The sequence below is a fragment of the Pantherophis guttatus genome, chromosome 4, assembly GCF_059756535.1.
Source record: "Pantherophis guttatus breed Tessera chromosome 4, ASM5975653v1, whole genome shotgun sequence".
NCBI classification, from domain to species: domain Eukaryota; kingdom Metazoa; phylum Chordata; class Lepidosauria; order Squamata; family Colubridae; genus Pantherophis; species Pantherophis guttatus.
In genome coordinates, this window is record NC_142066.1 from 158,594,529 (window position 1) to 158,618,521 (window position 23,993).

General features: G+C 41.3%; 1 protein-coding gene across 1 annotated transcript; it reads left to right on the top strand.

Moving 5' to 3' along the window:
- The first annotated feature begins 6,159 nt into the window (after positions 1–6,159).
- LOC148114414 (uncharacterized) lies at positions 6,160–17,322 on the top strand. The gene is made up of 6 exons (XM_087894308.1): positions 6,160–6,305; positions 10,622–10,714; positions 12,316–12,375; positions 14,776–14,841; positions 15,744–15,847; positions 17,232–17,322. The coding sequence occupies exons 1-5, from the start codon at positions 6,231–6,233 to the stop codon at positions 15,801–15,803; spliced, it is 354 nt and encodes a 117-aa protein (XP_087750434.1). The 5' UTR covers positions 6,160–6,230; the 3' UTR covers positions 15,804–15,847; positions 17,232–17,322.
- Positions 17,323–23,993: the final 6,671 nt, after the last annotated feature.

Below are 23,993 nucleotides of genomic sequence, written 5' to 3' on the forward strand. Positions count from 1 at the left end.
AAATTAAGTGGCGGAATTAAACTTGAGTCCAAGGTAGTTTTTTCACTTTTAAATTACTTGCATTCATGGAAGTTTAAATGCTTTTTGCTTTTTAACCTGGGCTGGATTGGACTGAACTGTAGATCTCTGATTTGTTTATTGAATTTTTAAATTTTTAGTGCCTTTCTATTACAACTTCTCTCTGATTTCATTTTTTTCCATTTTTTTCCTCTTCTTTTTGGCTATTTTTATTTTTTAAGGTCCATTGAATATAGCAGGGGAAAGGGAAGAGAATATGTAACACTGCCACCTAGTGGATTTGAAATTTTGTGGGGGTGGGTGGTTTTTTTGTTTGTTTGTTTGTTTGTTTAAGAACTGTGATACATTGTGTTATAATTCAAGGACTCTGAGCCTTCTCATAGATAAGATAGTTGGAAGAACATCAAAGGACATTTAAATTGTCTGAAGAACTGTTTATTCAGGTGTTCTTCAGGGAACTATCTGAGGCAGGAACCTGTGATTGAATGATTTTTATTTGGATATTTTTTCTTTTTTTCTTTTTCTCTTAAGTGACAGTTCTCTGTACTCTTCCCCTGTGTAAATATTTTTAATTGGACTGTGTGTTGGTGGAGGATTTTTAATTTTTATTTTTTATTGATATAAATTGGATTAAGGCATATAAGTGCATGAAGATTGCTTCTTTGCTTTTTGTTGTTTTTTCTTTTTTCTTCTTTTTCTTCTTTTTTGTATTTTATTGATACTTGGAATAATACTTGCTCCATCCATAATTGGATTAAGGTATAGAAGAACCTGAAGAAAATGTTTTTTTTTATTTGTTTGAAATTTTTGTGACCACTCCACAGAATGAGTAGAAAAGTAATAGCTATTGGCCCTTCCACAAGTACGCCTTCTTCATCACCATCTGGAGGACAGTGATCCATACAGATGATGTTACAACAGAAGAAGGAGAAGGAAAAAGAGAAAGAAAAGGAGACGACGTTACAGACAATCTTGCAAATAGCTCAAAATATACAAACAAGAGTGGAGAAGATTGAACAAAGAACAGAGAAGACAGATGAGAAAGTGGAGACCATACAGCAAATGATGATGAAATATGAAGATAGACTCCAAAAAATCGAGGAAAAGGAGGAGCAAAGAGAGAGAAAAATTAGAGATATTGACACCAGACTGGATGAAGTTGAATGAGACAAGAGTGGATTAATTGGATGGGAGATGGACAGATCAGAATTTTATCTCAAATTTCAAAACATAGAAGAAGAAAAGGGAGAAAACCTGGCAAAAGTAATGATAGGAATTTTAGCAGAAGCATTAGAAATCACTAAAGAAAAGATGATGGATGGCATAGACGAGATATTTTGAGTTTATACAAGATATGCAGTGCGCAACAAATTACTGCAAGAAGTTCATATAAGGTTTACCAAGAAATTGATTAAAACCCAAATATTGCAGATTGTAAGAGAAAAAACACTGAAGTATAAGGAGAAAGAAATTGTGGTTCTGAAGCAAATACCGAGAAGAGTAAGGGAGATGAGGAGAGAATATCAATTCTTGACTAAAATACTACTTCAGAAAGGTGTGAATTATAAATGGCTGATATCAGAAGGATTAATGTTAACGTGGCAACAGCAAAGATATAGAGTAGATACAATGGATAAAGCTAAAGCATTTTATGCAGAATTTCTCAGAGAGAAAGAAATGGAATCAAAAACGGCAGAACCACTAATTGAACTTCAAGAGGAGGATTTGGCAATGATTGAAAAAGCAGAAGGAGCAAGAGGGGGCACGGTGGAATACAAAGAACAACGTGAACTGAGATCCACTAGAGCAATAAACCCTTCTTATAAAATATGAATATGGAAGAGAAAAAATTGATTTCAATAAATATAAATGGACTTAATTTAGCTATTAAAAGAAGAAAGGTATTTCACAAATTAGAGAAATTAAAGTTTGATATAATCTGCTTGCAAGAAGTACACATTAAAAAGCACATGAACAGTTATTGGTGCAGCCAAAATTAGGGAAAATTTTTACTTCATTACCACAATGTAAGAAAAGGGAGTTGTCTTATATATTAGAAATACAATTCCAGTGGAGCAAATATATATAGATGATGAGGGAAGAACTTTGATGGTGGAAATAATAGATACTAATATGAAAATACTTTTAATAGCAATATATGCTCCAAATAACAATCAAGACGACTTCTATAGAAAGCTACATATGAACATAATTGAATTGGACTATGATAATATCTGCATGATGGGAGATTTTAATGGTATAGTGGATGAGATTACATCCACTAGATTACAAAATGCACAAGGCAACAAAGCACAATAGAAAGAGCCTTCCGAAATCCTTTTTTAAGATGATAGAGGAAATAAATTTAAAAGATGCATGGAGAGAAAGAAATGCAAAAAATAGACAATATACTTTTTATTCCGATAGACATTCATCTTGGTCTAGATTAGATCATAACCCAGTGACAGTGAAATGGAAAGGACAAAGGAGAAGATCTAGATGGACTTTAAATAATACAGTATTAAAAAAAAAGGATTTTGTACAGAAAATGGATAAAGAATTGACTTTCTTTTTTAAAGAAAATAGAAAAGAGGACACATCAATGCAAAATCTTTGGGATACAATGAAAGCTTATACTAGAGGTTTGATAATGGACTATACAAAGAAAAGAAATATTAAGAAAAGACAAGACTATAAAATACTAGAAGACTATAAGAGATTTGAAAAGGAACTTCAAAAATCTCCACAAAAGAAGGATATCAAAATAAAAATGGATACAATAAAACATAAAATGGGATTAATAGAGAAAGAAGAATTAGCACAAAAAATTAGAAGTGCTAAACAGAACTACTTTGAAAATGCCAACAAACCAGGTAGATGGTTAGCATACAAATTGAAAAAAGAGAGAGAATCAAGAAAAACAATACAGCTAATGGATGACCAAGGACAAAGTAGATTTGGGAATGAAGAGAAAAAAAAATATACAAGATTACTATAGAGAACTGTATGAACAAGAAAACATAGAGGAGGAAAATGTTAAACGATATATCCAAAAAGCGAATTTACCTCAGATTTCTAAGGACATTGAAGAGATGTTAGAAAGAAATATAACAATGATGGAATTAACTGAAGCAATTAAAAAACAAAAGAATGGGAAGGCACCAGGCCCGGATGGATTGCCAGCGGAATACTATAAGACACTACAGGAATTGTTGAGTCTCCCATTATTAGAAGTCATGAATGAAGTTATGTTAAGGATGAAAATACCCAAGTCATAGTCAGAAGCATACATTACATTTCTTCCAAAGGAGGATACTGATACCACAACAAATAAAAAATTACAGACCTATATCCAGGGCCGGATTTAGATGAAAAGAGGCCCTAGGCTATTCCACTTATGAGGCCCTTTCACCTATAGTGAAAGTGTAATTTTAATTTTGCTAACAATTTGAATGTAGGCCCCTCTTGATCTTGAGGCCCTAGGCTGAAGCCTAGTTAGCCTATAGGAAAATCCGGCCCTGCCTATATCCCTGCTAAATTCAGATTATAAAATCTTTGCTTCAATATTGGCAGAAAGACTCAAAAGATATTTAAACAACTTTATACATTCTGATCAAAATTGGTTTCTGCCAAAGAGACAGATTAAAGACAATATGAGAATAATTCTGGACACTTTGGAATATTATGAGGCCCATCCTGAAAAGCAAATGGCTTTGATATTTCCAGATGCACAGAAAGCCTTTGATAATGTGAAATGATGATTTATATTACTTCAAATGGAACAGATGGGCTTTGGTAGAAAATTTATCCAAGCAATAGAAGCCATATACCATACACAAACAGCAAAAGTAATGATAAATGGAGAATTGACAGAGTCTATTGAAATAAACAAAGGAACGAGACAAGGTTGAAAACTGTCCCCTCTGTTGTTTGCATTAACATTAGCAGTGCTAAACAGAAATATTAGAGAAGAAAAAGATATAAAAGAAATGAAAATTCAAAAGGAAGAATACAAATTGCAAGCGTTCGCAGATGACCTGGTTTTTATTCCTGATGATCCATTAGCGTCAATAAATACACTGATAGTTAAAATAGGAGAATTTGGAAAAGTAGCAGGTTTGATAATTAATAAAGACAAAATGAAGATTTTGACAAAAAATATGTTAATAAAACAAAAAGAACAATTGGCAGAAATATCAAAGATGCGGGTCACAAACGAGGTTAAGTATTTGGGGATATATTTGACAGCAAGATGTAGCACACTTAAAGAGAATAACTATAATAAATTCAAACAACAGATTGGAACAGACTTGGGAAAATGGGAAAATCTACAATTATCACTGATAGGGAGGATATCAACCATTAAGATGAATATATTGCCTAGAATTTTATATCTGTTCCAGACTATTCCAATTAGATTAGGAAAAGATTATTTTGAAGAATTGAATAAAATAGTGTTAAAATATATTTGGCAGGGGGAAAAGGCGAGGATAAAATTAAAGTTGTTACAAGATGCTAGAATAAGAGGAGGTTTTGGTTTACCTAATTGGGAACTTTATTATCAAGCGACAAGTTTGATGTGGATTAAAGAATGGATAATGTTAAGAAATACCAGATTATTGACTTTAGAAGGACATGACTTATTGTTGGGGTGGCATAAGAGATAAGGGAACAAAAGCACAGGAGTGCTTTAGAAGACATTACATACGAAAGGCTTTGTTATTAAACTGGGAGAAGATTAAAAAACAACATTATTTGAAACTTCCAGTCTGGGTATCAACGATTGAAGCATTCTCATATTCAATAACATTTAGAAGGGAACAAATTGTTAGATATAGTGAACTATTGAATTAAAAGGGTGAACTCAAATTGAAGCAAGAACTGGAAGAACAAGGTTTAAAGATGAATTGGTTTTCTTATTTGCAAATGCGTTCTAGATATGATAAAGATTGTAAGGCAGAAGGTTTTTTATAATAATTTGACTAATTTAGATAAAATTTTAACAGGTTCTGATGACTATGTAATTAAAAAATTGTATGGTTATTTATTAGAGGTAAAATTAGAAGAAGAACAAAGTTAAAGAAACAATGATTGCATGGGGGAAGAATTTTGGTTGTGGAATTGATTTAGAGAAATGGCAAAAATTGTGGTTGCAAAATTATAAAATGACAATGTCAACTGCATATAAAGAAAATTTATATAAGATGTTTTACAGATGGCATCTACCCCCGACAAAAATAGCCAGAATGTTCAAGAACAAATCTGAAAAGTGTTGGAAATGTCATCAGACACCGGGCTCATATTACCATATCTGGTGGACATGCATAGAAGCTAAAAGATACTGGACTAAAATACACACATGGTTGGAAAAAATGATAAAAAAACATATAGACTTTAAACCAGAGATCTTTTTGTTAGGGATTTTGCCAGAAACATACAATAGAGAATTGAGCTACTTGATTGTGAATGTATTAACAGCGGCTAGAATTGTGTTTGCTAAAAATTGGAAAAATGATGAAATACCAATGCAGGATGAAGTCATTAAGAAAATCATGGAACGTGCTGAAATGAGCAAATTGACATTTGAAATTAGAGAACAAGAAGATAAACAATATTATAAGATATAGGATTTATTTTATCAATGGCTAGATAATAAAACATGGAAATGAAATATGAAATATGAAATGAATGTTATAATATAAAATGTGAAAATAATTTTTAAGGAATGAAAATGACATTATTAAATAATTGACAAAGGAGAATAATAATATAAAGATATATATATTAGGTTGATAATATGAGAAATTAGACAATGAGTAAATCATGAATATGAGGACGAAGCACAAAAGATCTGTAACCGACCGACACACTGTTTGCAATTGTAATGGATGATGGATGTTTTATGTTTTGTTTAAAAATAAAAACAAAAAGAAAAAAAGAAAAAAAGAAAGAAATACGGAAGCAGGTACCCAAAACAAACATCTGATTATCTCTTTGCCTGATAACTTCTGATGAAGGTTTGGAGTCCAGTGGGACGTCCTTCCAAGTGGCTAATCATTGACCAGAGATTGAAGGCCATTGCTCAGCCTCATGCTAACAATCCAGATGTGTCCACAATACCCCGTTACGGCAAAGCAGAAGTCAAAGTCCAGCGACGGAGCGTAGACGTGTTCTCGGCTCAACGACCCCAGCCTCTAATTCTGTGGACAAAGATGGCCATGAAGCAGCTTTGGTTGATCTTGGCTCTCCTCTTGACTTTGGTGGTTGAGGCCACAGTCGCCAATCCAGTGAGTTTGCGCTGCCAGTGGTTAACGGGGTAGGGGGGCTGGGGGGGTCTTCTTGGGCCTGGTCAGCTTACAAGATGCTTCCTGTGGGGGTCCTGGGTGCTCCCTGAGCTGGGTGGTTTCCCTGCAGACATTTCATGACCCAACTAGGGAACAGCATCAGGGCAGGAAGGGAGTGGGGTTTGCGGAGAGAAGGAGGAGGAGGAGGAGGAGGAAAAAGACTCTGGGTTCCTTCCTCCGTTTTCACTGGTAGCAAAGCAAACTGAGAGCAAAACCAAAGGAGAAATGTTTCCCCTTTTGCATTTGAGCATGCGAGAAGGGACAGGAAAGGAGAAATGGAAAGAGGAAAGAAAAAGAAAGAAAAAGAAAGAAAAAGAAAGAAAGATGGGAAGAGAGCAAGAAAGGAAAAATAAGGAGACAGGGAAAGGAAGAAGAAAGGAGAATGAGGGAAGGAAAAAGAAGAGAAGGAAGGAAAGGGCAGGAAGAAAGAAAAGGAAGGAAGGACTGGGAGGAAGGAAGGAAGGAAGGAGGGAAGGAGGGAGTGAGCAAGGAAGAAAAACTAAGGAAAGGGGAAGGAAGAAGAAAAGAGAATGAAGACCGGACACTGGTAAGATCTTGCATTAAGAATTACCTAGTGGCGATAAAAGCAGCAAAATGTACTTATTTTGCTGCCCTTATTGCATCATCAGATAATCGCCCGGCCGCCCTGTTTAGGGTGACCCACTCCCTGCTCCACCAGGGAGGACCCCTTGGAAGGAAGAGCCGAGGATTTTGTTCAGTATCTGTATGACAAAATCACTCAGATTCGGGAAAATCTGGACTCCGACTGGGTAGTTTCAGGGGGGATGACTGAGGCACGTCTTGAGAATGTTATCTGGGATGAGTTTGATCCTGTGACTCCTGATGACGTGGACAGGATTCTGGGCAGACTGAACGCGACCACATGTTTGTTGGACCCGTGTCCCTCCTGGTTAGTGCTGGCTTCTCGGGAGGTGACCCGAGGCTGGCTCCAGGGGATTATAAATGCTTCATTGGGTGAGGGTGACTTCCCCCGCCCTGAAAGAGGCGGTGGTGAGGCCTCTCCTCAAGAAGCCTTCCCTGGACCCGGCTGTATTGGCTAATTATCGTCCGGTCTCCAACCTTCGCTTCATGGCGAAGGTTGTTGAGAGTGTGGTTGCGCGACAGCTCCCCCAGCACCTGGATGAAACGAAGTATCTGGATCCGTTCCAGTCGGGCTTCAGGCCTGGGTACAGCACGGAAACGGCATTGGTCGCGTTAATTGATGATCTCTGGAGGGCTCGGGAGAGGGGTTGCTCCTCTGTCCTGGTCCTGTTAGATCTCTCAGCGGCTTTTGATACCATCGACCATGATATCATGCTGCACCGGTTGGAAGAGTTGGGGGTGGGGGGCACTGTATTGCAGTGGTTCTCCTCCTTTCTCTTCAACCGGTCGCAGTCTGTGTTGGCAGAGGGGCAGAGGTTGACCCCGAGGCCCCTCATATGTGGGGTGCCACAAGGGTTGGTCCTCTCGCCCCTTTTGTTCAACATTTATGTAAAGCCGCTGGGCGAGATCATCCGTGGTTTCGGGGTGAAGTATCACCAGTACGCTGATGACACTCAGCTGTACATCTCCACCCAAGACCACCCCAATGATGCCCTTGAAGTGATGTCCCGGTGCCTGGAGGCCGTGCGGATCTGGATGGGGAGAAACAGGCTCAGGCTCAACCCATCCAAGACCGAGTGGCTGTGGTTTCCAACGTCCCGATATAGTCAGTTGGCACCATCACTGACTATTGGGAGCGAATCGCTGGCCCCCACGGAGAGGGCTCGCAACTTGGGCGTCCTCCTGGATTCACGGCTGTCTTTAGAAGAGCATTTGACGGCCATGACCGGGAGGATTTTTCATCAGATCCGCCTGATTCGCCAGTTGCATCCCTTTCTAGATCGGGACTCCTTACACACAGTCACTCATGGCCTCGTCACCTCCAGCCTGGACTATTGCAACTCTCTCTATATGGGGCTCCCCTTGAGGAGCACTCGGAGGCTCCAACTGGCGCAGAGTGCGGCCGCGCGGGTGGTTATGGGAGCAACGTGGCGTTCCCATGTAACACCCCTCCTGCATGAGCTGCACTGGCTCCCGGTAGTCTTCCGGGTGCGCTTCAAGGTTTTGGTTATCACCTTTAGAGCACTCCATGGCTTAGGACCTGGTTATTTACGGGACCGCCTGCTACCACCAATAGCCTCCCACCGGCCAGTACGCTCCCATAGAGAGGGGCTCCTCCGGGTGCCGTCGGCCAAACAATGTCGACTGGCGGCCCCCAGGGGGAGAGCCTTCTCTGTGGGGGCACCTATTATCTGGAACGAGCTCCTCCCGGAGATACGGAGGATCCCGGATCTGCGCACCTTCCGCCGCGCTTTAAAGACTTTTTTATTCCATCAAGCCAGCCTGGCCTAAATCTTTCCCCTTTAAAATGTAAATTTTAATTTGTTTTTTAAATTATTGGGTGTTTTAAATTTGTCTCGGCCAAATTGTTTAATTCGGTTTTATTCTGTTTTTAAAATTTGAATTTATGTGTTTTATTCTGTGGCTGTTCACCGCCCTGAGTCCTTCGGGAGTAGGGCGGTATATAAATCCAATAAATGAAATGAAATGAAATGAAGAGGGAAAGAAAAAGAAGAGAATGAAGAGAAGAGAGAGAGAAGAGACGGAAAGAAGGAAGGACGGAAGGAAGGAAGGAAAGAAAGGAAGAACTGGGAGGAAGGAATGAAGGGAGGAAGGAGGGAGGGAGGGAACAAGGAAGGAAAAATAAGGAAAGGGGAAGGAAGGAGAAAGGAGAATGAAGAGGGAAGGAAAACAAAGCGAAGAAAAGAGAAGAAAGGAAGGAAGGAGATTAGAATGAGAGTGAGGGAGGGTCTGAGGGAAGTCCTGCCTTAACTTGGCCACCACAGGTGCCCCCGACACGAGTAACATCCAGCTGGCCATGGCCACGGCCACCCCGGCCACACACAGACATACCCCGAGGTCAAACACAACCCTGATACGGCCCTCAATAAAATCAAGTTTGACACCCCTGCCGTATCTGTGGAAGGCAACCTGACCTGTGTCTTCCACCGTCCTTAACTCTTTGCCGCTTAACCTCCCCTCGTGTGCTACTTACGCTAAGCAAGCATGTATTTCCCCTTCGGAGACCAGGCCCCAAAGCCCGTGGCTCTGCCCTCTGACCCCCTTGCTTTTCCCTGGCCAGAGCTTTGGAAACCACCTTTGGATATTTGACTTATTGCCTTTTTCACCAAAGGTAATAGAATAGAAAGGTATGTCGGGAGAAACAGGGGAGGCTTAGCGAAGTGGTGGCCCTTCCCATGTTTCTTTTTGCTCCTGATTTCCTAATTCAGTTCGAGCCCGAGCGCTGGTTTGTCGCCATTACCAGCGGGCCAACATTTTGTTATGGTTGCGCTGAAGGGAACTCTTTTGCCGTGAATTTTGGGTGGGATCCAGGACACCTAAGGTAGCCTGTCAAAGGTGCCCTGGTTACTTGTTGATTTTTCATATCAACAAGCCACTTTTGGATGACGATGGGGTTCTTGGTGGTCTCTGAGACTAGGGGTGGGTGGGTGGGTTTTCCTTGCGGATGTTTCAAGAGCCAACTAGGGAACATCATCAGCGTTAGGAGGGAGTGGGGTTGTGGAGAAAAGGAGGTGGAGAAGATGGAGGAGGAGGAGGAGAAGAACTGTGGGATCCTTGGGGGTCTCTGAACTGGGTGGTTTCCTTGTAGACATTTCATGACCCAACTTGATGATATCATCAGTGCTAGAAGGGAGTGGGGTTTGAGGAGAGAAAGAGGAGAAAATGGGGAAAGGAAGAGGAGGAGGAGGGAGGGAGGGAGGGAGGGAGGAAGGAAGGAAGGAAGGAAGAAAGGAAGGACGGACCTTGGTGCTCTCTTGAGCTTGGTGGTTTCCTTGCAGACATTTCATGACCTATCTAGGTAATATCATCAGTGCTAGAAAGGAGTGAGGTTTGCTGAGAGATGGAGGAGGAGGAGGAGGAGGAGGAGGAGGAGGAGGAGGAAGATGACTGTGGTTCCTTGGTGCTCTCTCAGTTGGGTTGCAGACATTTCATGACCCAACTATGTAACAACGTCAGGGCTAGAAGAGATGGAGGTTGTTTCTGGACTGATCTGGAATGGGTTTACTTGGCTCCACTAACCTCAGCCTGAAGAGATGATGGGAATTGATGCTGGATTGGAAAAGGCTGCCTTAGCCTGAAAAGGTGACTCAGTTTCTCCAGCTGGCTGCTAAGGAGACGGTTTTTTCTCTTTGCAGGTACAAGAACGACCCAAGAGAGCAACCCGTTATCCCTGCGGTAATCGTCTCGGATGTTACTCCGTCATCTGGAATACAGAGAGGGTTGACGAGGTAGAATATGGTGCAGAACCATTCTGGATCCTGCCAATGAGGCTGGCAGTTTGCTGGGGAGCATAGGATCCATTCCCTGGGATCAGGTCCAGCGCACAGGGATTGAATGCAGATTGAATCTGTGGGATGAACATCGTCACATTTGGGTGGTACCCCAATTCTGAAAGGACGACTTTGCCGTACGAAATCACTCCCTCCTCCCCATATCCCTGTGATTTCGGGCAAGGATGTCTGCAGGGATTGGTTAAAAAAAGAAAGTCACAGGCGATGCAACCTGTAGGAGATGACTCAGCTGAGCCCAAAGGAAGGGGTCAAACATGTCACAAGTCCCTGCACGCCACAGATAAGTCCAGCCTGCCTTGAATTCTTTCTATTCTTATTTTCCGCTCATTTCCCTTGACCGTTAGTAGGTCAGATTCTTGTAGAGAGGTTAAGTTTGCAATAAACCTTGATACTCATTTGAACTGCCTGAATCTCATTTTCCTGGCACTTGACATATCTATCTATCTATCTATCTATCTATCTATCTATCTATCTATCTATCTATCATCTAATTTTTCAATAATTTATCATTGATCATCTATATTTATCCATCCATCCATCCATCCATCTCTCTATCCTATCTCTCTACCTACCTACCTACCTATCATCTATATCTGTCTGTCTGTCTGTCTGTCTGTCTGTCTGTCTGTCTCTGTCTCTCATCTCTCATCTATCAATTATCTCTCATCCATCCTTTCATCTATTGTGGGAGATGACCAGGCTAAGCCCGAGGGTGGGGTCAAAGGCATCATTAGTCATGAATCCCTGCACGCCCACAAGCGATCTCAATCCAGCCCACCATGAATGCCTTTCTTATCTCCCTTGGCTGTTAGTAGATCAGATTCTTGTAGAGAGCTTAACCTTGAAGTAAATCTTGATACTCATTTGAACTGCCTGAATCTCCTGATTTCCACAGCGCTTGACACAACCAAAGCTTGGCAGCACAGTTAAAAAAAATAACGGTGGCTGACAGCTTGACTTTTTTGACCTCAGAAAGCCTTTTGTCTGGGACAAAATTCGAATTCTAATGGAATCCCTCAGCTTCTGAAGCCACATCTCCTTGTGGTGGATCGCAGATGACAAAAAGGCAGTATTTGCATCTTCTGTGTAAACTTCGAGCGACCCCTGGTTTCCATCTTACGTGGTCCTTAACTCTCCTTTGCTTAACCCAGGTGTCCCCAATCCCTAGGCCGCAGCCCACTACCAGGCCCTGAGCCCTGTGGAACTGGACCGCAAATGTGGCAGTGAGCACACATGCATTCCCCATTTGTGCGACGGGCGCACATGCTCCATTTCTGCAAACAGTGGGAGCAAACACAGGTGCATGGGTATGCAGGTGGCGGACGGGCGTGTCCATCGCTTACGGAAATGAATCTGTGCACATTTGCCCACCACTCATGTGGAACCATCCTCTCCCCCCACCCCACCCCACGCCGAAAGGTTGGGGAACTCCAGCTTATCTCCCACACCGAGTATTTCTTATGCTAAGCAAACACATTTTGCACCTTTTGGGGGGCCTGGCCCTCAGTTCTGCCATCTGATGCCCATTTTTTTTCCAGGAGGAGCTCTCACCAATACGTGACTTGGCCGACTTCCCGACTCTGGCACCTGCTTTACCGGTATATGTCAAGGTTCTGACTGATAAATGCAACTCAGCAAGCCCACTCCAATCTCCGAACGCAAAATGTTATTGAGTACATCATTTCAACACGGCGGAAGCCAAACCAGCTCTGGCTAATTCCTGCTCAATCCACATACTTCAAGTATAACATTCCCCCTCCCACTATTAGCACAGGTCACATTGTCCAATTAAGGTCAGGGTATTGTTATGAGAAAATGCCTTTGGGGTTTGGCAAAGACCTGAGGAAGTGTCCTTGGTTCTCATGATTTGTCTACTTGATGTCTGGAGCCTACGTTCCATTTCCCCCTTCCGTCCCCCCACTCCCTGCAGTTCATTGGCAAGCTGAGAAGCGAAAGTGGTTGCAACAGCATAAGCACACTTCAAATTTGACAGTATGTCAAAAAAGGCAGGGGATGTGCGTCAATTTCTGCTCCCATTTTCCTAATCTATCTTGGGTCCATAGTCCTGGCCATCTTGCTCAGCTACAACAAGCATTACCCTTAATACCTTGATTAGAGACAATGGATGAGACCAGCCACCCCCCAACCTTTCAGGAGCCGCCAACCGGTTCTGTGGACAGGGGTTTTTCCGCAGACTGAGGAAGCATGGTTTTGAATGCTGTCTACGTGCCACGCACGCACAGATGGGGCTTCGCTTGCTTGTGTGGACTGGTTTCTGGCAGGCCATGGACCGGTACCGATCTATGGGATTGGGGGACCCCTGGATTAGACAACTTTGATAAGAGACTGGAAACTGTTTGTGGGCTTTCTATGCATTAAATACAATTACAGATGGTTAACAGAGGGATTTGAAGGAGTGGTGCAGTGGCCTAGGTGGAGCTCTCGCTTCATAATCAGGAGGCTGTGAGTTCGATCCTAGGTAGAGGCAGATATTTCTCTCTCTGGGCACAAGGAGAATATATCTGCTGCAAAAAAGTTGGCCAAAGGAAGGGCATCCAGCCAGTAAACACAACTTTATTCAGTTGCACTGACTCCACCTCGCAAAGGATTCATTAAACGACGAACAATAACAACAGAAGGATTTGAAGATTAGTGTAATGTTTGGGCTAATCTGTTGACTGTTTTTTTTTTCTTTTACATATATATTATGATTAATTTATTGGTTCAATTTGATTATTTAGATTTCCACATTTGGAATATTTGTTTATTTTGTATAGCATTTTTGTAAAATATGGATGGGAAAGCTTTCAACTATGTGTAGTTTCATAAGGGGAGGAGACCCATAAAGACGACGGAGTCAAGTTGCAAAGCAGCCCAAGAAACAACGGATGGAAACTAATCCAGGAGAGAAGCAACCTAGAATTAAGGAGGCATTTCCTGACTGGGAGAACAATTCACCAGTGGAACTGCTTGCCACCAGAACTTGTGGATCCTCCATCACCGGAGGCTTTTAAGAAGAGACTGGACAACCATTTGTAAGGGTCACCTGCTTGAGCAGGGGGTGGGACTAGAAGACGTCCAACTCTGTGACTCTGTAAGGGTTTCCTGCTAGAGCAGAGGGTTGGATTAAAAAAACCTCCGAGGTCCCTTCCAACCCTATAATTCTGTCAGGGTCTCCTGCTTGAGCAAGGGGTCAGATTAGATGACCCCCAAGGTCCCTTCCAGCTCTATTCTGATCGGGAAGTTTTCCTAATGGTCAGTCCAGGTGCAGCTTGGTATGCAGTTCTCTCTTTCTTCTCCCAGGTGGATGACCTTGAGGCAGCATTGCGAGAAGGTGAGGTCTCTACTTTTGATTCCCCAAGCTTCCCTCTCCTCATCCCTCCTCCATTATCCTGGCCTCTGGGCTATGGACCAAAGATAGACTGCTCATAGTAGTCTGTCACCGCCTAACAGCATAGCAGAGTAAGCCTACAGTGACAGCTGACAGACAGAAGATCAGGGGCTGCTCAAGTGCCCCTCCGTTCTCCAGGAGAGCAGTTCTTAATTAACATGGTGTCTGCCTTCTCAATCCATCCATCAGGATAGAGTTGGAAGGGACCTTGAAGGTCTTCTAGTCCAACTCCCTGCTCAAGCAGGAGACCTGATATCATTGCAGGCAAGTGATTGTCCAGTCTCTTCTTAAAAACCTCCAGTGATGGAGTACCCACAGCTTCTGGTGGCAAGCTGTTCCACTGGTTAATTGTCCTCCCAATAGGAAGTTTCTCCTCAATTCCAGGTTGCTTCTCTCCATGCCGTCTGGTTTCCATCCCCTGCTTCTCGTCTTACCTTCTGGTGTTTTGGACAATCAGTTGACTTCCCCCTCTTCTTTGGGGCAGCCCCCCCCCCAAATAGTGGAATGCTGCTATCATGTCCCCCCTAGTCCTTCTTTTCTCCAATCTGGTGAAATAGCAGCTGTTATCTCGGTTGGGAGACTTCCTTAATGTCATCTCCTTCCACAGAATCCAAGTCTAGAAGAATTGAAGAGGGATCTGACATACTTTCAGGAACTACTCAGCAGTTCCAAGGTATGTTTGGGAATGAAGATGGGATTCAAATTCTGGCACTACTGGTTCGCTATCGATACATGGGGCTCACCCTGGGGTGCACCCAGAGGCTCCAGCTGGTCCAGAATGCGGCTGTGCGGGGGATTATGGGGGCGACGAGGCACTCCCATGTAACACCTCTCCTGCGTGAGCTGCACTGGCTCCCGGTGGTCTTCCGCGTGCGCTTCAAGGTGTTGGTGACCACCTTTAAAGCGCTCCATGGCTTAGGGCTGGGGTACTTACGAGACCGCCTTCTGCCACCAATAGCCTCCCACCAGCCAGTTCGCTCAAACAGAGAGGGCCTCCTCAGGGTGCCGTCCGCCAGACAATGTCGGCTGGCGACCCCCAGGGGAAGAGCCTTCTCTGTGGTGACACCTGCCCTCTGGAACAACCTCCCCCCAGAGATACGTACAGTACCTCTGGACTTTTTTTCAGGCCCTGAAAACTTATTTATGTCAGCTAGCCAGGCTGGCTTGATCCCACTGTTTTTGGTTAAATTTAAATGATTTTAATTGGGTTGTTTTAAATTGCGGCCAAAAATATTTAATTATTTTTAAACTGTTTTTAAATTTTGTATGTTCTGTTTTATTCTGGCTGTTCACTGCCCTGAGTCCTGCTGGAGAAGGGCGGTATACAAATTAAAAAAAATAAAATTAAAACAAATAAATAAGCGCGTGGGCGCACACGCTCGTTTTGCATGTGCAGAGCGTCTTTGATGGGTGGGCAGAGTCTCCCGCCACCACTACCGGTTCGCCTGAATTGGGGTGAACCGATAGAAACCCACCACTGATGTCCACCCATTCACGCCCACCTGGCCACTGTAAATCACCCCATTCTTCTCCCTGCTAACCCCACACCTGGCATTTTGATCTTCCCTTCTGCAGCTTGAGCTTCCCGCTATTGCGAACACGCCCGGGGATGATGCAGTCCGCGAGATGATTTGATGCATGTCAGTTCTGGCGCACAAGTACATCAAAGAACCAAAGAGGTGTAAATGGGTCTCGGGTTGGGCTTGCGGGGATTCAAAGGAGTTCCTTTAAAAAAATAAATAGTAATTTTATTCAACGTTGGAATGGAAAAGGTAAAAGCTAATGCAAATTTTTTAAAATATGAAAAGAATACAAAGAAAAAACAGAAGGTGTGAAGAAGAGCAAAGAACAAATAGAAAAAGAAAGACAGGATGGAAGGAAGAAAAATAAAAAAGAAAGAAACAAGATTATTAATGTATTGATTTGCTGATTTATTGATTTACTGATTTACTGGTTTAGATTTATTGATTTACGGATTTATTTATAAAATGTACTGGCTGACCATCTTACCTCAGGATAAGCCTGGGCGGTCTACAATAATAAAAGATAAGAACTGAAGATAGTAAGGAAAAATGAAAAGAAATATATATTAAAAATTCTATCAACCTACCTACCTACCTATCTATCTATTGTATCCATCTAATAATTTATCATCAACCATTTAATATCTATCTATATTTATCCATCCATCATCCACCGCTATCTCTCTATCCATTATCTATCTATCTATCTATCTATCTATCTATCTATCTATCTATCTATCTATCTATCTATCTATCTATCTATCTATCTATCTATCCTCTCTCTTTCTATCTATTCTATCTATTCTCTCTCATGTATCTCTCATCTATCTACCTACCTACCTACCTATCTATCTATCTATCTATCTATCTATCTATCTATCTATCTATCTATCTATCTATCTATCTATCTATCTATCTATCTATATATCTATCCATCTATCTATCTATCCTCTCTGTCTTTCTCTCTATCTATTCCCTCTATCTATTCTCTCTCATCTATCTATCTATCTATCTATCTATCTATCTATCTATCTATCTATCATCTATCTATCTATCTATTTTTGTATATAGATTATAAGTATAATTTTACAGAATAACAGAGATGGAAGGGACCTCGGAGGCCATCTAGTCCAACCCCCCTGCTCAAGTAGGAGACCCTATAGACCATGGGTGTCAACTCAAGGCCTGCGGGCTAGATCCGGCCCGCGGGGTGCTTAAATCTGGCTCATGGGCCTGGCCTGCAAATATCAAAGGAACGGCCCGTAGTGCCACTTCTGGCCAAAACAGGCCACAGTGGCTCTCCAGTCTCTTGTGTGCTCTACAGACCACAGTAACCACGATTGTGTGAAAGACTAATCATAAAAACACCTAGGCACTAAATCTAGATCCTTTAAGGAAGTGACAGGTTGTGGGTTGTGAGTGGTCTGGATGAGGAAGAACCCCCAAATAGATAGACTATGCTTGGATCTGGATGCTTTCAGGATTTTTTTTCTCCAGATCTTGACTGGTATCTTCCAACCTTTTCTTCCTTCTCCTGCAGGCTCTGAACTTGGAGATCAGGACCAAGAATTCAACTCTGCTTCCATAATTTTCTTCCAATAATCTGAGCTTATTCCCCACACAGGCAGTCCTTGACTTACAACAGTTCGCTTAGCAACCGTTTGAAATGACCGTGACCCAGAAGAAAGGGACTTGTGACCCTTTTTTTACGCTTACAACCATGCGTAATGGGTACCATGCAATTTACATTTATGACACTTAAACAGCCGATTCACATTTGTGATGGTCGTTAAATATCCTGGGGTCACGCAATCCCCCCTCTTGTGTCCTTCTGACCAACAAAGTCGATTCACTTAAAATCCAGATTCACTTAACATCTGGGTGAATCTCTTAACCACCGCTGGGATTCACAGCAAGAAAAGTCAGGAAAGGGCATGAAACTCACTGAACCAGTTTCTCATTAAGCAACATCTGCATGGGGCTCAAGTGTGGTCATAAGTCAAGGACTAGCCGTATGGCTGAGTCTCCTCTTCTGGATACAAGCATGAAGATGAAAAAGAACCCACATCTCAAACCAAGATTATGCTTTTTACAATCAAACAATACTCAATGGACCGATTTCGCAAATAAAGAGTTTAAATTCTGAATTTTCACCCTTTCATGCGTATCTTTTACAAATATGGTTCCAATTTACTTCCTGTCTTCATTACATGAAGATTTTCCAGAAGAACCTGTAGAAACCCTGGTCTGGTCTCCCCCTCCATCTCCCCATAATTCGTTCTGAGTATGTTGAGGGTTTCTCCTCTTTGGAGTCTGAAATGGTCCACCTTAGGTCTGGAGATAAAACCACATAAAGAAACCAAACCAGCTTTCCAGATATGAGCGATCCTGTTGACCATATTTGGGATGACGGGGTAGCATCTTTCCATATTTGAGGGGCTGCCACAGAGAAGAGGGGGTCATTCTCTAAAGTGCCAGAAGGTAGAACAAGAAGCCACAGATCAAGGAGAGAAGCCACCTGGAATTAAGGAGAAATTTCCAGATAGTGAGGACAATTAACCAGTGGAACATCTCCAGATGTTGTGGGTGCTCCTTCCCTGGAGGTCTTCAAGAAAAAGATTGGTCCCTTTCAGCCCTATGATTCTATAAGGCAGGAGAAAGAGAGAGGGGGAAGGAAGGAAGGAAGGAAGGAAGGAAGGAAGGAAGGAAGGAAGGAAGGAAGGAAGGAAGGAAGGAAGGAAGGAAGGAGAAAGAAGAAATAGATGGATGGATGGATGAATGGATGGATGAATGAAAGGAAGGGGGTCAACTTGTTCTCCAAAGCACTTGAAGGCAGGACAAGAAACAAGGGATGGAAATCCATCAAGGAGAGAAGCCACCTAGAACTAAGGAGAAATTTCCAGATGGTGAGGACAATTAACCAGTGGAACATCTCCAGAAGTTGTGAGTGCTCCATCACTGGAGGTCTTCAAGAAATAGATTGGACAGGAAGATATGTCGGACTGGTATAGGGTCTCCTGCTAATAGGGTTGGACTAGAAGACCTCCAAGGTCCTTTTCATCCTGTCATCCATCTATGTTCAGGAAGATGAGACCAAAGGTCTTCTGCAGTACTGATAGTCCAGGGGCACAGTCATTTTTTTTTAAAAAAATGCAACTCTGTTGTCCACTCATGGTGTTTGTCCTTCTAATGCTGTAGCAAAGTCACTCTCAAGTCCACCTCAACTCATGGTTCCTATGTTGATGTCTCCAGCTAGCTTTCTCTAGCAGGACATAAGAGAAGCAGAAGCAGAATGGAGCTACAGAAGATCCTATATCATTCGAGACAAGTGACTGTCCAGTTTCTTCTTAAAAATCTCCAGGGATGGAGCACCCACAACTTCTGGTGGCAAGCAGTTCCACTGGTTAATTGTCCACACTGTTAGGAAGTTTCTCCTTAATTAAGAGAAGGTTGCTTCTCTCCTTGGTTAGTTTCCATCCAGCATTATCTCGTTACCTTCAAGGATGTTCCTTCGACCTCCCAGTCTCGCCTCCAGCTCTAGGATCTCCTGGTGAGATCTTCATCCAAGTATTATGGAGTCTTAGGCCAGCTGAGGTAGGACAGGTATCATGGCTGCTCTGCTTGGGCCATTGGCTACATTCTTTTTTGAAGGAGAACATCTCTCTGGTCTTTTGAGATCCACCAATCATCTTCTCTTTGGAGGTCCACCACTAGAGCCCCTGAGATGGGTGGACAAGTGGAGGCAGGCAAGATGGAGATTGTGATGGGAGCTTCCTCCATTTCTCCTGATCCCACTGACCAGTGAGCTCCAGGTGGTGTCTCCTGACCATCTTGATATCCAGATGGCCCTTTGCCTGTTCTTCTCCAGACCATTAACATAGATAACATAGAATCATAAAGTAGGAAGGGACCTTGGAGATCTTCTGATGGAGACCATAGCATCCTTGACAAATACTTGTCCAGCCTCTTCTTAGAAAACTCCAGTGATGGAGCACCCAGAACTTCAGGAGATGTTCCACTGGTTAATTGTCCTCACTGTCAGGAAGTTTCTCTAATTCCAGGTTCTCTCCTTGATGAGTTTCCATCTGTTGCTTCTTCTTTTTTTATTGAAAAGTTTTACAGAAAAGAAAAAATTTCCCCCAATATTCCCCCCACCCTTTTCCCCTCCCCCCCACCCCCACCCCTTCCCCCCCCCAGACTTCCCAGAGCAAAATACAGGGTATTTCAATTAACAATAATAAGCTAAATTAACCTCTCTATTCTTAAACTACCAAATCCCCCCTTGAAACCTTAACTCCACTATAGATAACATAATACTTCTAATACTTAACATTCATTCATAAGCTATTTGATATTTTCTTGTCTGATACTTATTTTGAATATAATCAATCCATCTTCTCCATTCTGATACGTATCTTTCTTGTGTATAGTCCTTCAAATAAGCTGAGATTTTCGCCATTTCTGCTAAGTTCGTTACTTTCAGTGTCCACTCTTCAATAGTAGGCAAAAAGTCCTTCTTCCAGTATTGCGCTACCAACAGCCTAACTGCTGATATCAAATTTAAAATCAATTTAGTCTCTAATGCTGTACAGTCCGTAGTTATATCCAATAAAAACAGTTGCGGAGTAAATTTCAACCTTTTTTTCAAGATATTCTGCATCACCCACCAAATTTTTATCCAAAATTCCTTGATTTTCTTACAGGTCCACCATATATGATAATAAGTTGCATCATCACATTCACATCTCCAACATTTAGCTTGCAAATTTGGGAACATACATGATAATTTTTTAGGATCTAAGTGCCATCTATAAAACATTTTATAAAAATTTTCTCTTAGGTTTTGTGCTTGCGTAAATTTAACATTTCTAACCCAAATCTTTTCCCATGTTTCCATCATCACTGGTTCCTGAAAGTTTTGTGCCCATTTTATCATACAATCCTTAACCAATTCCGTTTCCGAATCTATTTCCAATAAAGCATTATATAACCTTTTAATATGCATTTGACTTTGATCTCTAATCTGCTTTACCAAATTTTCCTCATTTTGCATGACACCAATTTTTTGATCTTCCCTCCATCTAGCTTGAAGCTGAACATACTGAAACCAAGTATAAATTATCCCTTCTTCTTTTAATTCATCTAAAGGTTTCAGTTGCAATTTGCCATTTTCTATAGAAAGAAGTTCTTTGTAAGTAATCACCTCCTATTTTTGTTCCATACTTATATTTTCTATTGCATGTCTGGGATTTGCCCATATAGGTATCTTGTAGTTTAATTTATATTGATACTTCTTCCAAACCCTCAACAACGCATTTCTAAGTATGTGACCTTTAAACACCTTATCTAGTGGTGGGATTCTGCCGGTTCTAGGGTGTTCGGCCGAACCCTTTGTTAAATTGCTGGCTCGCCCCATCCCTTGCCCCGCCCCTCCGCACCACTATTTATTGCCAATAAATAGTGGTGGGTGAGGGGCAGGTGAACCAGCAATTTAACAAAGGGTTTGGTGTTTTTTTGTAATTTTATTGGCCTGCGGAACTTCAGCATAGGCTAATTAGCCCTTGCTTAGATGGCTCCCGACTCTCAGCTGATTTGCTCTCAGCTGTTTTGCTCACGGCTCTGTTGCTTGCTGGAGCAGATTTTTTTCCCCCTAGCTATGCTGAAAAATGAAACAGAAAGTAAAGCAGACTGTTGGCTTTGCTGTTGTTGCAACGTGGCAAAATGAGGCAGAGAGAGATTTCTTTTTCTTTTTCTTTTTCCTCACCAAAAAAGGTAGGTGCAAACAATGGGAAATTTAGGGGAAAAGAGGAGAGTTCAAGATTTTAAAACACAAAAGAAAAAAAGCTCTATTTAACTAGGGAATTGTAATAATTGAGAGACTATTAATTGTATATTGTGTTGAAAGCAGAAATGGTTAAGTTGTGGTTTTGAGGAATATATGGGGGAAATTATTTGGTTTATTATTATTGGTAAATATAATTAAGTGATTTGTAAGAAATTGGATTGCATGGAAATAATTGGAATATTCATGTTCATATTGATTGATATACAAAAAAGATAGTTATATAACTAATTGATTTATATTAAAATGTTGAATTTGTATTAAACAACTGTAATATTACATAATTAACCAATGTGAGGATGGATATAAAAATAGATGACAATGGGAAGGGGTATAATATAGAATAGAAGGGAAAAATTGAATTTGATTAAGATTAGAGATGAAGATGAAGGGTAATATTGGTTTTTTACAAAAATAGATGAGGAATAAATATGGCAAAAAGGAAATATAGAAATTGTAAATTTAACTGAAATGACTAAACACTGTTTAAATTTATGAACCGGCCAAATACTCTGTTCAAAGAAAATACATTGTATGTTTGTATGTGTGTTTCTAATTATTGTTATTTATTCATATTTGTTCTCTTTTATTCTTTAAAGTTTAACAATTCATTCTTTATCTTAATATCTTTGTATTTGTTTGGGGTTGGCTTTCTTCCCTTTCATCTTTTTTATTGTACAGCAATCTTTCTCCTCAAACCTCTCTCTTTTCTTTCCTTCTTACTTTCTCTTCCCCCCCTCTTCTTCTCCTCCCTACTTCCTCTTCCTTTCTCCTTCTCCTCCTCTCTTCCTCCCTCTCTTACCCTCACTCCTACTCTAATTTCCCTTCCCTTCCTTCATCCCTCTCTATTGCTGTATCCTTTTATGCATATGGACTACTTAGAGGGATGAAAAAGTTATTTTTGACTGGTCCTCGCACTTTTGACCAGTCCTTGAACTTACGACTGTCCTCACATTTTATGTTTTTGCCCTATCTTGTCACCATGGTGAAGAGAAGCAGTTGTGAAATGAGTGACACGGTTGTTAAGAATGCTACAATGAGCATAAATGATGACCAGACATAAGTGTGAGGACCGGTCAAAAGTGCGAGGACCTGTCAGAAATCACTTTTTTCAGCCCTCTGGGTAGTCCTTTTGTGCATATGGACTACTCAGAGGGCTGAAAAAGTTATTTTTGACTGGTCCTCGCACTTTTGACCAGTCCTCGAACTTACGACTGTCCTCACATTTTACGTTTTTGCCCTATCTTGTCACCATGATGAAGAGAAGCAGTTGTGAAATGAGTGACACAGTTGTTAAGAATGCATAAATGTGAGGATGGTCATAAGTGCGAGGACCGGTCAAAAGTGTGAGGACCAGTCAGAAATGACTTTTTTTAGCCCTCTGTAGTCCCTATGCAGATAGCCACGCCCACTGGTCACATGACCAGCTAATCATGCCCACCCAGTCACATGACCACCAAGCCACACCCCCAACTAAGCCACGCCCACAGAACCGATTTTTTAAAAAAATGAATCCCATCACTGACCTTATCCACTTTTTTTTCATATAACAAGTAAGCATGCCATCCATATAACAAGTCATAACCCTCTATATTTAACATTCTCTCTTCAGTTAGATTAAACCAGTCACTAATTTGTGATAAAGCAGCTGCTTCATAATACAATCTTAAATTAGGCATTTTAAGACCTCCTCTGTCACGTACATCCTGTATAATTTTCAATTTTACTCTTGGTTTTTTCCCACCCCAAATAAAAGTATTAACCCCTTTCTGCCATTCCATCAAATTCCCATCTTTCTTAAGCACTGGTATCATTTGAAACAAAAATAAGAACCTAGGTAATACATTCATTTTTATTGCTGCTATCCTTCCCAGTAATGAAAATTGTAACTATTTCCAATTTTCCATTTCTTTCTGCACTTTTTGCCAAAGAACTTCATAATTATTTTTAAATAATTTCGTGTTTGAGGCTGCAATATTTACTCTTAGATATTTAACCTTTTTAACTATTTCAAACCCCGTTATTCTTCCTAATTCTTCTCTTTGAGATATGGACATATTTTTAGTTACCATCTTTTTCTTATGCTGATTTACTTTAAACCCAGATACCTTATCATATTGACCTATTATGTCCAACATATGTGGAGCTGATTCTATAGGTTGAGATAAAGTAACAACCAAATCGTCTGCAAACGCTCTTAATCTATAATCTTGCTGTCTAATTATACAATTCCTTTTATTTTATCAGAGTCACGTAACTTATTCAACAAAACTTCTAAGGTTAAAATAAACAGCAGTGGAGACAAGAGGCAACCCTGCCTAGTACCTTTCTCAATTTTAAAAACTTCTGTTAAACCTCCATTAACTATTATTTGTGCTGTTTGTTCCTGATATATTACTCTAATTGATTGTGTAAAATACTCTCCAAAATGCATTTTTTCTATTATCTTAAACAGGAATT

Bases quoted from the DNA above. Each gene is read 5' to 3' on its own strand.
- LOC148114414 (XM_087894308.1), top strand. From the start codon at position 6,231: ATGGCCATGAAGCAGCTTTGGTTGATCTTGGCTCTCCTCTTGACTTTG. The intron at 6,306-10,621 runs GTGAGTTTGCGC...TTCTCTTTGCAG, and splicing joins AGGCCACAGTCGCCAATCCA to GTACAAGAACGACCCAAGAG. The intron at 14,842-15,743 runs GTATGTTTGGGA...TCCCTTCTGCAG, and splicing joins AACTACTCAGCAGTTCCAAG to CTTGAGCTTCCCGCTATTGC.